Source organism: Poecilia latipinna, unplaced genomic scaffold, assembly GCF_001443285.1.
Source record: "Poecilia latipinna isolate Pla-1442-1.1 unplaced genomic scaffold, P_latipinna-1.0 Scaffold991, whole genome shotgun sequence".
In the NCBI taxonomy this organism is placed as follows: domain Eukaryota; kingdom Metazoa; phylum Chordata; class Actinopteri; order Cyprinodontiformes; family Poeciliidae; genus Poecilia; species Poecilia latipinna.
Window position 1 is genome coordinate 186,989 of NW_015113607.1, and position 16,586 is coordinate 203,574.

The window sequence follows — 16,586 nt, forward strand, 5'->3', positions numbered from 1 at the left end:
TACGCAAACATGAAATAACTTTTTTTTTCATTCTTTATGGTCTTTAAAGTTTGAGTTGATTTTAATTAACTACATGTTAAAGCTGCATTATGTAACTTTTGTAAAAAAAAAAAAAGAAAAAGAAAAATGTTTGCTAGGTATTTGTTTATTACCATTATGTTGTGTGAGTTATACAAAACAGATAAAATGAAAAAATTCAAGCTCCCCTGCCTAATTCCAGTGTTCCCAGTACTAACTGCAGAAATACACCACTCAGTCAGAATCAATCAACCAATCAGAGGCAGGAGGAGGGTCTTAGTGCTGTCAGTCATGTTTTGTATATGCTGCTTATGTTTTTTTAACCCGCTGTCTGTGAGGTATTGCTTCTGGGTTTTCAATTCAGTTTATTTGAGATATTTTGAAAGTAGGAGTTTTGTTTATGTGTGGCCAAGTCTCATCTTGGCATTTTCTGTAAAAGGGTAAATTGATAACTTTTTATAATTTTCTTATTATTATTTTTAATATAATAAAATCAAAACATTTAAGGAAGCAAAATCTGACAGTTCAGTGTTTGTGAATACTTACCTCTGTCATTTCCTTCTCCCAGGAGATCTGAACAGGCAGTAACATTCCTCGTTCAGATTTTATCAGCTCTGGGACTGAACCACACTAGGACATGGATAAAGGTCTGTATTTTCATATTACTGTGTTTTCTGTGTTAAGCTTTGAGTACCTATTGGGATTGAATTAAGATGTGTTTCGTCTTGGTTTGTAAGACAAACTACTGAAACCAGCTAGCCTGCCATTACTGCTCAGCCAAGTTACATTAGCTCTTTGGTTAATGTAAATATTCTTGTTTGCTGACCATTTTGTAGTCGTGTATTTCGCATAATGGTTTTTCCTATTTTAATTTATTTAAAACAGCTTCTAATTTTGTCAGTTTAAGCCGCCATCTTGTGAGGGGCAACTCGCTCTAAATCCACCATACTCCAAAGCCCTAAATTTTATCCATCTCTGCGGTGAACTGAGAATCAATTTTCCAAAATGTTTTCAAAATCTTATTCAACAAATTAATCAAACTTTGTTTTTTAAAAAAAAAAAAAAAAAAAAAAAACTTCTATATTTCTACTTTGCATTACAAATTGGTTATATGGCTTGGAGCACATAGCAAATTTGTCACTTGGTCTAAACTAATCTTAGTTTAGAGCTAAGCGTTGGAAAGGAAACATGGGGATCAACAAATAAGATATTAACTAATACATAATTCTGTACCATAATAGGGGCAGATTTATCATGTGACACTGAATAAGTAAAACTAATCTGTGGTGACATGTACACATTTCATAAAGAGTGATTCTCTGATATGCAGTTTTACTTTTCCCTATTGCGGTTTAACCTTTTTGGAATTCAACAAGGTCATGTCAGGTCATATTATGCTGTACGTTGATTTTACCATATCTGAGCTGCAATTCAGAGAAATGGGTAAACACAGAGAAAAAGATGGAATATATGGGGAGATAAATGTGGAAGCTAACAGCTAATCAAATGTACACTGACTGTTTTAGGTGTACTTTTAAATGTTTTCACAAATAAAAAAAATCTAAAAATTGTGTCACTATAGGCTCTAACATCCCAGAATAAAACCCACTGCAACCAATTGGTTGGGATGGAGGTGGGTTCTGCATGCAGGCCAAAAAGAATACTTTTTTTTTTGTCTAATCTGACTACTGCTTCCACAAGTTTACATGGCTTTCAATACATATTTAAGGGGACTTTTTGTGTTAATTTTTCAACCATAGCTTTCCTATTTCAATTTGCATCTGTAATAGTTATAACAGCTTCTTGTAGCTGAGTAGAGGACCTTTACAGCTCCTCCAAAGAGACCATGAATTGAAAGTAAACAAATTACTTTACAACCTAACACATATCATGTTTTCCTTGACCTAAGTGGTCTGTTTTTGTTGTTTTTTTTTTTGTTTTTTTTTTTTGGTCATGCAAAGAGTAAAAGGACTCAAATTCTTTGGTGTAATCTTAGACTATAGAGTCTGTTGCAAACCAGGCGTGAAATGTGTCTAAGGAACGCTGGATCGGATAAAAACCAGATGGATTTGTTAATCCAACATATTATGCTAAACGTATCTGAGCTGGAATTCAGAGAAATGGATAAACACAGAAAAAAGTAATATAGAATCAATAAGGGCCAATAGATTAATCAATAACATTACCACACAAATTAACCCCCCCCCCTCCCAAATCCAAAGCTGTAAAACTACAAGATCTAATTCACAAACAACATTCAAAGCATGCTATTCTCAGGAATGAAAATAGGAAACAGTCTGGCAGGAAAAGGAAGCAAACGAGAAACATGAATCAGTTTGGAAAAATATACAAAATGCATATGTCTAAAATATATGAGCAGTTATTTAATCTTGGCTCCAACAGAGAGGAACTATTTGAGTTAGTGGAGATGTTTTCATTGTTGTTGAGGTTTTCCAAAATACAGCCTCTTGTTTGTTCTGTATTTCTTTTGGAATTGAAAGACCTACATGTTCTTGGAAAACCTCTAAATATTCAGAATAATACAGAGTTTGTAATGAGGTAGGAATAAACACAGTACTACAATCTGATATATGAAGATGTTGCATGTTTTCTAATAAACAGCCTTTGAAATGAAGGGGGATGCCATATTTTTCAGATTTTTATTTGTTAAAAATGTGAAAAATCATGCGCAGTTTTTCTTCCATTTCACAATCATGTGTGTCTTTTTGCTCAGTTACATAAAATTCTGAAAGGTTTTTTTTTTTGTAACATGGAAAAGAAGAAGAATCTTTTACCGGTTCCTAAATATGCAGCAGGTTACTGCAAGGCCTGAATAGCTCAGTGGTGTGGACTGAAGGCCCAGTCTTCATGTTTGGGGTTTAAGTTTCCACCAGTGGAAACTTCTTTACAGTAATAACACCTTCACCACAGCAGTGGAGGGCCAAACAGTTGACACTATTACACACTGAGGTTAGCAGACTGTTAGCAAAGGTGCTTGAAGGGAAAATTCATAAAACTTCAGCGTTGCTATTTAAATTAATTTGACATTTTATTGTTTCTCAAAGCGGTGTTGTACTTGCAATACTCATTTGGCAAACACTGCACCACATTCAAACATGTTTAAATCAATCATGTGAGTTGTCTTTTTCTTGCTTCAGATATTTACTCCTTTGGTCTCTTTACTCTGGAGTACACACAAGCCTCTTCTGTGTCCCCTCCAAGCCGTTGTTCTGTACTCCTCCTCAGATTCACTGCGGCATAATGGAGACTTCCTGGCTCACGCTCCTGCTATGGGTGGAAAAAGTGGAAATTACTGTAAAAATGAAACCTCTGAAGCATGGTTGTACTTGAATAGCTATAACGCAGTAAATTAACGCTCAGTTCACACAGGAACGTTTTTTTTTTTCTAAAACTGCCTATCTGTTTCAAAGACCCCCCACGTCCACATGGAAACAACAAGAATGTCCCAAAATGCCATTTTTTACTCCTCCAGACCTCTAAGTGGCCCTAAACATGGAGAACGCATAAGGCCTTTACATAAAGCGATAAAGACGACAAGAATGGCAAACTACAAATCAGTGGAGACTGTTGTGTGGAGCTTCTTCTCCATGTCACATTAGATTATAAAACTGATAAACTACAAGATGATGAATTCTTTGAGGTTGTAGGTTAAAGGCTTAGCGTTTTCACAAAAGAAGTGTTTTTGATGTCCATATGATTGTGAAAGCAAAATTGGTAACATAGAGATTGTACCAATTTTGCTAATAGTAGCCTAAACTTGAGGCTTTGCTACTAGCATCTTATTTGCCAGTATTAGCTACATTGCTATCAAGTAACAACTCAATCTGAGCATTTAATTTACCTATAACTAACATAATCTACTATATGGATTAGTTCACCTTCCTTAAATTACCATCCCAAAATTGGCTAACATTCCCTAATTAGCATACAATGGGAATTACTAACATACCATTATTAGCTAAAGTGGTGACATGATAGCATTATCATGATAGCCAGCAGTAGCATAATTTATATTAACATAATCTTATTTTTGCTAATAATAATTTTAAGAAGAAGAACACCAATAACTAGGAATAAGAACAAATGTATTTATAAGGTGCTTTTAAGGAAAGCGCTGAACAACTAGAAGGAGATTAAAAAAGTAATACTAAGATGGCAAAAAAAAAAAATTATTGAAATATTTTTCTGGACTTACCATAGCTGCTCTGGTTGAAGGAGGTCTCTCATTGGCATCAACTCCTGTAAACCAAAGTATGACTGAACCATGCGGTCAGGCTGATGCAGATAGATTATTTAAATTTATTTCATGGTCTCACCTTCACAGACGCTCTTGAGTTTTAAGCTTAGCTTGTACATGAAGGAAGTCAAAACAAGGACCCCGATGATAGATAGTGCCAGAGCTGCACTCAAACAATACACCAGGAGAAGCGGGACTATAGTGGGTGATGGGAAAAAAAATAGTTGCGTTAATATTTGATAAAACAAGATTGTTTTAATTCCTGTTAATCTGGTTGAAAAGATGCTTTGACTAGGCCACATACCTATAATTTCTACCTTTGTTCCCCCTCCAAAAACAACCACACCACAGGAAGCCAGAGCACAGTGGTAGGTTCCTGCATCTGAGGACCTCATCAGATCTAGCATGAGGTTGGAAGTGCAATATTTACCACGAAATGTGCCGTTGAAGCCGCTTGTACAGTGACTGTCACTGGGATACAGGAGTCCGGGTTTCAACCCGGCGTCTCTGAACCAATAGAGGTCCGGTTCTGCTGCACAGGGTTCCGCGTAGATCCTGCAGCTCAGGTTCACAGACTCTCCAAGGTGTAGTAGTTTCAGCTTTGGTTGACGAAAGGGCAACGTTGTGTTTTTTGATGGGGATGTCTTGACATGGAGGAATACTCCTTGTCCAAACACAAGGTCAGCGTATCTTAGAAAAGCGCAGTAATATGTTCCTGAGTCCGAAGGCTGAAGATTTGAGATCATCAGATCGTTGACGCCATTTGCGGAGTTTGCAACAACTTGAAATCTTTTTTTGTATGCAAGGGGAATTTCAACTTCCGTGTGGTGCCTCATCCACTTTGATACAATGTGAGGCTTCCCACCCGGGCTTTGTTGAAACCAAAGGAGGTAATTTGCAGAATCATGCTTACAGGAGCAGGATAAAGTCACTGTCTCTCCAACTTTAGCGGTCCTAATCCCAGTCTGCTGATGCATATCTGAGGCATTGTTGGTAGAGAGCATGTCACCTGTATGGAAAAGCACAGATTTAATATATTTATAATTCTAAATATTCACTATTTTAAGAGTCAAATGACCTGAAAAATACCACAAATACTCACTGTTTTTGCAGAAGATCAAAAGAATCACAAACAGTAGCTCCATCTTCAAAGCGTTGTGGTCTGTATTCTGGGTTATTAGACAAACAAAGATCACATATGAGATCAATTCTGTTTGTGATTGGCTAGTATAAATGGTTAAGTTCAACATTCAGACTTGTGATTGGTTCCAGTCCATACAATCTGAGTGATGAGGTGACGGGAGGTGGAGTTGGGGTCAGTTCAACCCTTTCATCAAACAAAGGGCAGAGGGTGGGACAAAGCTGATACCATGTGAAGGAAACTTTGCATCGACGAGAAACTGTTATATTGGTTTTTCACCTGTTGGTTATGTTTATGTTGCCTCAATATTCCTTACTTGAAAAAAACTCGAAAGAATATTTAACAAGTTTTTGTTTAAAGACAGTTTCAAGATAAAACTATGAGTAGGAGATGGAACTTTTATTGTGGATCTTTTCACTTTATTCTTTTTGAAAAATATACGTAGTACTTTATCACAAGCTGACTCTGTTTTAACTAAAGTCTGTTCTAGAACACAGTAGAAATCGTCTTCCAGCAAATAAAACGGGGTTCTTCAGGCGTTCCCTGATGCATGCTGCTGGTTTTCCAACGGAATTGAACAATAGTGTTTATGGCGAAGTCACTCAGCTTAAATGACAGTAGCAACTGTAAAACCAGTAACGTTCACAGTCTTTACAGACTAAAAAAGAAGACTAGATTTTTTTTTCACACCTGAACTGTTACCAATAAAGTTTTCTTTTTCATTTTTTTAAAAAGCCCAAGTTCCTGGTCCAAAAATCCAACAAACTTTATTTGTTTGAATATTATTATTTTTAAGTAAAAAGTGTCATTTTGACTCTTTTTATGAAGAATCCATATAAAATCTGAATCATTGAAGATATTAGTAGCTGGGCAATAAATCAGTGACAATACATATCACGATATACAGGTGATCAATATCAATTGATAACCCATCCAATAAAATATTCAATAATTTCACTGATCTCCAAACCAGAACCGCACAGCATTCTGGGAAAAAAGCTTGGGTCGCTCAACCTCTGAAGGCCAGCTAAGCAAGTTTGATAGCATCAATTGGCCTCAGTTATTGGTTACCTAGCAACAACCTGTTGAGTAACCTGCACAGCAGTTTCAGGTTTCACCTCAAATTACTTAAAAAAAAAAACAACAAAAAGAAAACAACTGTGTTCAGTGAAAACTGTGGATAAAACAGGAAAAGTCACTCCACCAGTTTGGCAGTACTTCAGCTTTTTAAAGCAAAAAACAAATCGATAATTATCGATTATATTGTCGACTGACATGAGATGCAAACTCAATTTTACTTAATTAATTTAGGTTCTACATTACTTTTAAGTATTTCTAATGAATATTTTTTATTGTATTTATTTACTAAATTTGTAGTTCAGTAATTTTAGCCTTTGTTTTTTCTTTTTTTATTTGGACAAACTGAACATTCTTCAGAGACCAGAGATAAAAAAAATAGTCTTTGGAATTTATTAAGAAGGATGTTAATAAACGTGTCCCTGCCAAATAAATTAAAATTATTGTTACTGAGCAACACTTAACGTTTCAAACTACCTGAGTCATGCAGAGTCTCTGCGTAGGACGACTCCCTAATGTTTTCTTAGACATTAAGTATTAAAACGCAACACTAATCCTGAGATTGTCGCCTCAGATAAATGCAAGAAAGAGCAGGAAGTGTTGCCTTGTGAAAATATGTTTCTGTTATCACAAGAAAATACAAGTTTCTTTTGATTCCCCACACGCTTGCTGGAAATTTGTAAACTTTGCCAAGACAAAGCCGTTGCAAAGTACATTTGTGCGTAAGTGAAGGTGGAGCCCTGTTCGTTGGTTTTGACGAGTATCAGTAGACGTATCTATGTGAACGAGGTCAGAAGTGTTATCGTGCAGCAGAGCGAACGGGCCTGCAAGCAACCAAACAAACATCCTGCTTGTAGGACAGGAGAGACCGACGAAACCACAAGAGCTAGAGGCAGTGAGAGCGAGCTTGACCAGAGCAGGAAGTCAGAAAATATATTTATTGATATGTATGTGTGTGTGAGAGTGACTGGGTTTGCATGGTTTTTTTTTTTTTTTTTTTTAGCACAAACATTTTTCTACCCATTTTATTAATGGATTAATGCATCATATTGTCAGCAACTATTTATTTATTTTTACCTGCTTTAACTCCTTTATGTCACTGTTTCATTTCTCGTTTTGAAGTTTTCTCAGACTGATCGTGTTCATGTCGCCCCCTCTAGTGGACACTAGACAAACTGCAACCTCATGTGAAACCCCCCCCCACCCTAACTCATTCATTTCTGTAGGCTTTATATCTGCTTAAAGAAAGAACGGAGACACCATTATTAACAATCTACTGCTATATTATACATTTATTATTACTATATTATCTAAAATCTTCCATGCGTTCAAAGTTTTATTTTAAAAGATTCAGCAGCTGTTTGTGCGCCTTTTGGCCAGTAGGAGGCAGCAGTAGCTCACCCAAATATCTAATCAATCTTTATAAGATATTTATTTAACAGATTATTTTTAAAATCGTGGCAGAATGTAATTTTAATCAGTAGCTTTGGTCTCAACAGTCTTAATATTTTGCCCGTTCATTTTTAAGCAGTAACAACAAGGCCGCTGACGCGATAAATCAAGCAAAAAGTTGCAGTTCGCTTTTACTGCCACCAGAGGCTGCTATGACCGTAGCTCAGAAAACATGAAGTTAAAAGACTTTAAACTATGACATTTATGAAGTTCGTGAGGCGGAAAAAAAAATGTTTTTGACATGAAACACTTATTTGCTAATATGTATGAAAACCAGCAAACGGGTGAAACATGAGTGAAAATGAATCACTTCTATTTTTACTCATGAGAATCTATTATTCTGCAAACCATGACCATGAGTGTAATTACTAGGAAATAGGCAATTTTACTATTAATGGGGTAAATTGAGACAACTTTTTAATGAAGAGAAAATTAGTGGAAAAAAAATTATATATATAAACAACAATAAATCCAGATCGCAGGAAAAAGAACATTTCATCTGGAAAAACCACGTAAAATAATTGTCATGATCGTGTTTCTGTGTATTTGGTTTTGGAGTTTTTTTGTGTTCAGTTTGCTCCCTGTGTCTCTGTCTCTGCGTCTTCCCCGCTGATTGTTTCCCAGGTGTCTCATCCCCTTGATTACCCCGTGTGTATTTAAACCCACCTGTTGTCCTTGTCTCTTGGATCCTTGTCGTATGATGCCTGCTTCTCCGGGCTGTTCTCCGTTGTTCTGTGCCTTTGACTTTCATCATTAAATATTCATCTTCATCACAACCTGGGTCTACCTGCGTCCTCATCCTCACCTTAACCCCACCGTTTATGACAATAATTGCATTAAATCTAAATGTTTAATTATTTATAATGCAAAAATATTATTTTGAAACTTTAAATTGTTTAAAGTCTGTTTTACACTGCTAAAACAGACTTTAAGCAAGTAAAAAAAGGAAAAAAACTACTTTCAGTTTAAGATCTATGCAGATCTACTTTTGAGAAAAAAAAGTTAGTTTGTGGTGCTATGTGCTGTCAAATTAAAACAAAAGTACAAAAAGTGATTTTTTCTTCTTTGTTGCTTTGTTTCTGTAATACACTTATCTTTTTTTGTGTGTGGAAAAACATACCTTCTTCACAGATCAAAGAGATCAAACCTGATCCTCACTTTTAAAAAAACAACTCTGCAATTATTTTTGACATTTTACTCCAGGTTAGAGGATGGGCAGATTCCTCAAATGCTGTTAGTATTTTCTGCAGTTCACTCTATGACTCACTCACTGTGATGATGTCTTTCTCCAACTTCCTTATGACCCTAAACGTTTTTAAAGGTTGGCTGTGTCATCCTTGCGTGACTTTTGATGTTTCAGAACAAGGAGCGACTTGTATCCTGAACCAGGGATCTGACAGGTATCTGTGAAGAAGGTTGTACCGTTTTAGGGTTTCACAGGAACAGCTTCGTTCTTCTCTCTTTACAGTGGAGGATGGCTGTTCACGGCGCAGACAATTTCCACAATTACATAGCGCAGAGCTGGAGAATCGCACATTAGCAATTAGCTCCATCCACAGGGAGATGAATGCAGTCGGTTTTTGTAAATAACTAAGAACATTGTGAGTTCACACAACAGGACGCGTCAGTGTCTTCTGAAAACGATGTTGTAGGTATGTGGGACCAATCGGTGGCTCTCTTACACTCCCACAGAACAACATTCGACATCAGCACCACGTTGGTTTTTTTGTGACAGTGAGGCACAAAAACATGAAACATCTTTTGAAATGTTGCCACTCTGGAACTCTGAAAGTCCCACCTGCCTGTCCCTAAACATCTACAGTACGGATGTCAAAAGTCGGTTCTCGAGGGCCGGGATCCTGCGTGTTTCAGTTCTCTCCCTGGACCAAACGATGGCTCATTAGTCCGGACACATTATAGAATCGGCATTGAAACTGTATTTCTCCAACTCAAGAATAGTGGAGGTTTATGAGGAGAGAATAGTTGCTACAGGAGATTCAAGGATTTATTAAATATCCATAAAAAAAATAAAAAAAATAAAAAAAAATCAAGGCACTGGTAGAGATGTGTTTATGATGAAGGGATAACATTATAACATAATGTAAATGGTCCAAAAAGTCCATTTTCTTACATTGTAAAAGCCATGAATGTTTCATCATCCACCTGTTATTGTTCTGACCAAACAGCAATGACAGTTTTCTGTTGTTTATTTGAGGACTTTCTTTCAGCCGATCAGATTTGTCCTGCCTTGCTGGATTTTTGTTTTGTATGTAACGCCACAGCAAACGGTTGTCATGGACCTGCAGGGTGGGATCTTGAGCGTGAGGTCACGTTGCAACATGTTTAAAAAGGGCGAGAAAGCTGACTCCCGCTTGTGCTTTTCAGACAGTCTCATTGTCATGGGCAGACTTCAGGTGAGGAATTGCTGCTGTTTCGGCTCAGAACTGATCTGAGGCAGATATTGATTTTTTTTTTTTTTTCATTATTATTATCACTCAGTAATTCAGCAGCTTCTGTCATCTCCTGGCTTGTCATGTTTAGACTGGTTATCCAGAGCAGGTTTTAGTCTAAACCATCCGTGGCTCCATGTTGTGCCATGAATGAATGTTTGGGTTTCACGGCTCAAGCTGTGGATAGTTTTGGTTTCCTCTTAGGAGTTTCTAGATCTGACATGATGTCTTTGTTTATTTAAGACTTTTACTTTGTGGCAATCAAAGCTTGTTTCCAACATTCAGGTTTTTCTGTCCAGCATGTCTGAACTGGCCCTGCTGACTGAGAGATAAAACTTAGAACTTTAAAGCTGATTTACAGACAATCCTAATCATCAAAAACCACACTGAGTTTTTTGTTGTGGTTGTTGATTCTTGCATCAAACTGAATGGCTATCTGTATTTAAATGTTTTAATTTCCTGTAATTTTCTCCCACTGTGAGTGTGTTTGACTGTCTTGCATGTGTGTTTGTGTGTGTGTTTCCAGGTGAGCGTTGCATGTGCCATGCTGATGGTGTTCGACAAAAGCATAGCAGGACTGTCTTGTCAGATGTGTCCCGAAGGTTAGAAGGTTCTGCAAAAATTCTAGAGACGACGATCCTGATGCTAACTTTCCAGGACTAATGTGTGTGTGTGTGTGTGTGTGTGTGTGTGTGTGTGTGTGTGTGTGTGTGTGTGTGTGTGTGTGTGTGTGTGTGTGTGTGTGTGTGTGTGCGTGTGTGTGCGTGTGTGTGCATTAAACCTCCAGATCACTATGTAACCAGAAACTGCTCAATGGTTGGTGACACTGGAGTTGGGACTAAGTGTTTACGTTGCACCAATTGCTTAGGTAAAGCCATTCGCCTCTGCTCCTCAATGTTGCTTTGTCACATTGAACTCTGATCACTGACTAATGTTTTGTTGCTTCTTTAGTCTATTTTAAGTTTAATGCCGTGTTGTCGCCTCCTGCAGCCCTTTCTCTGGACATTCTGAGTCCTTGCTCTCAGTACTTTGACACCGTTTGCTGGAACCAAACCGTCATAGGGGATCCTGAGCCGACAGGTAAACTCACCTGCAGCAGCTCCGACTTCACGCTTCTTCAAATCTACTGTCTTTCTCTGAACCTTGTCTTCCTCTTGTCCTCAGGCGTTCCTCCCACCGTATGGATCCTCACTGCAACGTAAGCATCAAGGTTGGAGTGGCCTTGGGAACTTTGTTGTGGTTTAGTTTTATTTCGTTGTGATTAGTGACTCATTTAATATTTAATCTCTCTACCTGATTAAAACCTAAAAATAACCAGGAGTTGGTAACATTCTAAGAAATCTTGGAGTAAATGTTATCAGACTTCTTTGAAAGAGATTACCTCATCCGTCCAGTTGCTGCGTTCTCTCTGAGGTTTAGTTTAACCTCTAAGTGTCGTCTGGTTGGTTGGGGAAGTAAAGGTAGGGTGGTATGGCGACGCCCTGATTGTGCTTTGTGTGTTTTCCAGATTTGTGTCCATGCTCCTGCTCGCCTTGTTGGCCCTTTACTACAAACTGATGTTCTTCAAACCAAAGGCAAAGGTTCTCCTCAGCATTGAAAGCAGAATAACTGAGATGACGGACTTTAACCCTCCAGAGACCAAGCTGCAAGCCTGCGCCGCCTGAAGATGATAGGCTTGACCAGTGGTAGTGCAGTGCAGTATCAGGAGACCCACCAACCGAGTGAAACACAGGAAGACCCCCCGTTTGAGCCCGTTCATGGTTAGTTCATGAAATGAGGTCCATAGTCAGGTTAGGTTTAGTTAGTTAGACCAGGTTAGCCAATTGGACATGGGAATGAGAAGTTATGGTTTAAGTTCCTGGGATGTGTTGGCCAAGGCGGATCGACAGACGTTTCAAATCTCCCGACCCTGCTGCTGGAACCGAGTCATGAAAAGGGGCTCCAATTGAGTGGAGTCACGGTTCTGGTTCCGAGGGAGTTGTTAGGAAAACTTTTTAACAGTTAGAAGAAGACGAGAATCTGACGAGATCTAGAATCAATTTATCGACAGCAGGGACGGAGTTACGCTACATGTGTGCTAAGAAAGGCCATCATTAGAAAGGATGTGTGGCGTCATATAAAAAGTACTGCAGGTCTAAGACCCAGTATAATGTGTTAAACATTTAATTTGCATTTACAAAGCTTAATTTGTTTCAAATTAAAGAAATATTTCTGTATTTTAGCTCCACTGTGACCGAATTTATAATGGAGGACGTAATGAGGGCAGAATGTTTCAGAGGAAGATTAGAAGCAGACTTCTATTTTTATCTCTTCAACTAATTAATCCAATAATAAAGCCATAACTGATACATAACAATTAGTAAAACATGGGGTTAGTCACTAAAACGTCAACCACAAACATTTTTTAATTTGAGTCTGTAACAAGTCTAGGTTTAGTTTGCAAATGAATGTCTTAAACTATTTTTAGACAGAAAAAACAACTTAATCACAGATTATGCCAAATTTAACAGGCATTTATTAACTTTTCATATATCATTTAGAAAAATACTGCAATAAAATAAAATAAGATAGAAAAGGTCAAAGAATTCCAATTTTTCGAATTGAGTGATGTCATGTTTTGTAAATAAATCGATACATTTTTATTCAACAATGTAATAAAGACGATAATGCTGAACGCAACTCTGCACTGGTTTGTGGAACAAATTATTTTCTTTTTCTTTTTCATAAAGCAAAGTTGCAGTCGCTCTGTGCTGCCCAGCAGAGCTGGCAGCAGAAGAAGAGGAATGTGCTTGTTTCCATTTTTTGTAAAATAATAATTTCAAATAAATAGCCTATAATCTCTGAAGCTAGTGTTCTTATCAATATATCCTCTTCAAGTCAGATTTGCAGGAATGAGGAAGAAGATGAATGACGAAAAGAAACTGCAATAAAATCCCCTTTTCAAAACATATTTCTATAGGTGGGAAGTGCAGGAAAAATAAATAGAAAAGCAAATCCCTTCTTCTAAACCTAAATAATATCCCACCAACAGGAAGTACTCTGTTCACGCATAAAAACACGCGTGACACATTACAGTGTTTGATATTACAAAGGAAAACCAGTGTAAGTTTGAGACAACTGGTAAACAATATTATGGAAATAAGATCAATTCATTCCGGTTTCAGTTTGGTTTATCTATACAGCACCAGTTCACAACTAATGTTGTCTCAATGCACTTTCAAAATAAAATAAGTGCTTTAAAGAAAAATGAAATATAATGACTGTCCCACACGATGGGCCACCTCTGATTGAATCATCCCTGAGGTGAGCTAAGTGTGGCCAAGTGTTGGTGAACGTCACTCTGTATTTGTACCATTTGAGTGGCACAAATACAGGTTGGGAGATTTTTCAGCTTTGCTGCTTGTTTTATACTTAAATAAATCTCATTATTTCTCAAAGTAATAACACTGAGGAGTTTTGGTCGGGTCCTGGAACTGGTAAGCAGACCTGGGTGGTGCACAGAAGGTAAGATGGGTGAACAACAGAGACTACGGTCTGAAAGGCTGGTGCTCAAGAGTTGATTTACATTTGCATGGCTCCCATCAACTTCTTTTAAATATGGAAGCCTCTCCTAGGCCCAAGGGGAGGGAGGTGATGGGGCAACTTGGACACACACACAGTTTTTGACAATTCTTCGCAGTTCAGTACAATTTGCCATTCTGACAAAAAACTCTTGCCGTTAGCCTTCAATCGGCAGTGTTGGGTGTCAATAGCTGTCAAAAATCCCACTTTCCATGCAGTGGGATCGCCATATGCTTTCCTTGTCACTGGTTGGCTGGACTGGCAAAAGTGGAGATAAGACCTTGGACGTTGTCTTCTGTAGTAGAGAAGGCAGAGGAGCTGGATTTTTTTTTTTAGCTGATTATCTGTCTTGTATTACACTGCCACAATGTAGTGATAGTTTTAACAAAAGTGTGGGAAAGAAAAATTCTATATAAAAGTTATGCTCTGCAGCTTCACCTGTCCATGGTGCAGACATAAACTGGTTGGAGACACGGGCCTGTTGACCGACAAAGACCAGATTGACGATTTAGTTGTAGTTGAGCTGGTTCTCTGGTGTGTTTTGATTCAGCACAATGGATAATGAAACGTGCAGAGTGGAGCTGTTTGTGCTTGAGTTTGCTTGTATGAGAAATGTTGAATGTTTTCTCTTGAAAGGTTCCCATCCATCCACTTTGCTCACCCAGTGTCCTGGGTGAGCTGGTCTCTATCACCAATGATCATTAGCTGAAATGACCATTAGCTGAAATGACCATTAGCTGAAAGGTAAGGTCGTCAGTCCTTTTCAGAGAAACACAGACACACATAGGACAAACACTGCACACACACACACACACACACACACACACACGCACGCACGCACACACACACACTCAGACTGTGGAAAAAAATCAGAGTAGCCACAGAGAACTCACGTATGTCCAGGGAGAACATGCAAAGTCCACACAAAGGAACCTGGACTGGAACTTCTTGCTACAAAGCATTCCTACTGATCTATTCATATTATACTGAAGAGTTAAACTCTATTTTTCTGCAGGGTTAGCGGAGAAGGTGGCAAGTCTGAACAGGTATCAAGGGCTGATGAACAATAATTACGCACACACACACGTAGTATGCTTTATCTCTAAATCTAGATTTCCCTGGAATGCCCAGCCCTGTCTTGGCTCACCAGGGTTTCCTTGTGTAACCTGTGTAGGTGCTGAATCTGTTAGATGTAGTTCAAAAGGTTCAGACAGCATCAGACCATAAATAGGTACATTTTGAAATTAAAATAACTGGATTAAAATCAAAGAACATTAAAAGGACACGTCTGTATCTGTAAGTGTACAGCTGAATTATTACATGTATTCAAGTGGTTAAGATGTTAAATCAAAGGCCTGGAGAAAATGTTTTGGGTTTTTAGATTTTAAAATCGCAAAGGTACAACAAGGTACATTGAGTTTAAAGATTTATATAATTCAAGTTTAGGTTGTAAACATACATGACCATAAAAGATACTTGGTTAAAATTCTGCTTCAGTGCTTGGTACCTAGCTAAAACCGAGCTGAGCAATATAAAGTGTGCTAAGTGCATGGCTAACATTGAATATTAGCCATGTTTGGACTAAGAAGTAGGTAGTGAGAGAACAAACCGTGGATTTCACATTTCCCATAATGCATCTGTAGAAGTGTGACAAGCAGCTGAGGAAGAACCACTGTATACGTTTCACCGTAAATCTGTGTTGTTGCTCATCAGAATAGTCACTCAATTCAAATCTGACATTTGGCATTCCTAAAACCAACAATGCTTGTGTTTTGCACTGATTTTATTTATCTATTTTTTGTGTCCTGAAGCTAAACTCAGAACCCTAAAAATGAATCCAGAGATGTTTGGTCCTTGTGGCAGCTTCAGTATGTACACTTTTTCATCTTAGGCCCCCAAAATAGAATCTCTCAGAAAAGTGTGATGTATATTTTTAACATTCAAATGTTTTTGAAAAGAACACAGTCAGATTTAAAGTAAACAAAAAGAGAAAATGAAAATGGACCTATGGAGACGCGCCTTTTTTCTGTGTAAAATGCACACTCACCCATTGCTACTATGGTTAGTATATTACATTAAATGTCAGTTTCTGTCTCCTAATCACCTATCAATGACTATTCAAGTTTCGACTCCCACTCGTTTATGCTGCAGTCTATTTTTATCCTACACGTGAGCCATTACCCTTCTTGTATGACATTTTAAAATGGTCTGATCCACCATGTATGGGTGTCTCCAGCTGTTTTCTAGAGATAAAACAGTAGAAGAGCAATGAAATTTCTACCTTCTTATATCATTTGCACTATTCCTTTAATGTCCCAAAATGCTATTCTTTTTTGTTCAACACAGAACGTGAGAACGTCAACCGAAAGTCTTCCCTCCACAGGTGGTGCTTCATCTCCCTCTAGTGGTTGATAGTAGGAAAGCTAATGGCGGAGTGAATGTAGCACAAGTGCCATTTTTTGTGATGTCAAAAATAAAGTAGACCTTAAAAGACTTAATTTATAAGCATATTCCATATTCTGTGCCTCAACTGAAAGTACAAGCTAAGACAGTGTTTCTCAACCTTTTTTGGGCCAGCGCCCCCCAAGCCTTTATCCAGGTCCCTCACTGCCCCCACCAAAGAATTTAT

General features: G+C 37.9%; 1 protein-coding gene across 2 annotated transcripts; it reads right to left on the minus strand.

Annotated features, from left to right (window-relative positions):
- Positions 1-2,685: 2,685 nt before the first annotated feature.
- Positions 2,686-5,882, minus strand: LOC106958513 (uncharacterized). Of its 2 annotated transcripts, none has more exons than XM_015050455.1 (5): positions 5,379-5,882; positions 4,581-5,285; positions 4,356-4,472; positions 4,235-4,278; positions 2,686-3,306 (listed from the first exon to the last, which is right to left on the minus strand). In XM_015050455.1, the coding sequence occupies exons 1-5, from the start codon at positions 5,524-5,526 to the stop codon at positions 3,181-3,183; spliced, it is 1,140 nt and encodes a 379-aa protein (XP_014905941.1). In that variant the 5' UTR covers positions 5,527-5,882; the 3' UTR covers positions 2,686-3,180. The 2 variants fall into 2 exon arrangements, with proteins under 2 accessions (XP_014905941.1, XP_014905943.1); XM_015050457.1 differs by having other exon boundaries at positions 5,190-5,285; positions 5,379-5,880.
- Positions 5,883-16,586: the final 10,704 nt, after the last annotated feature.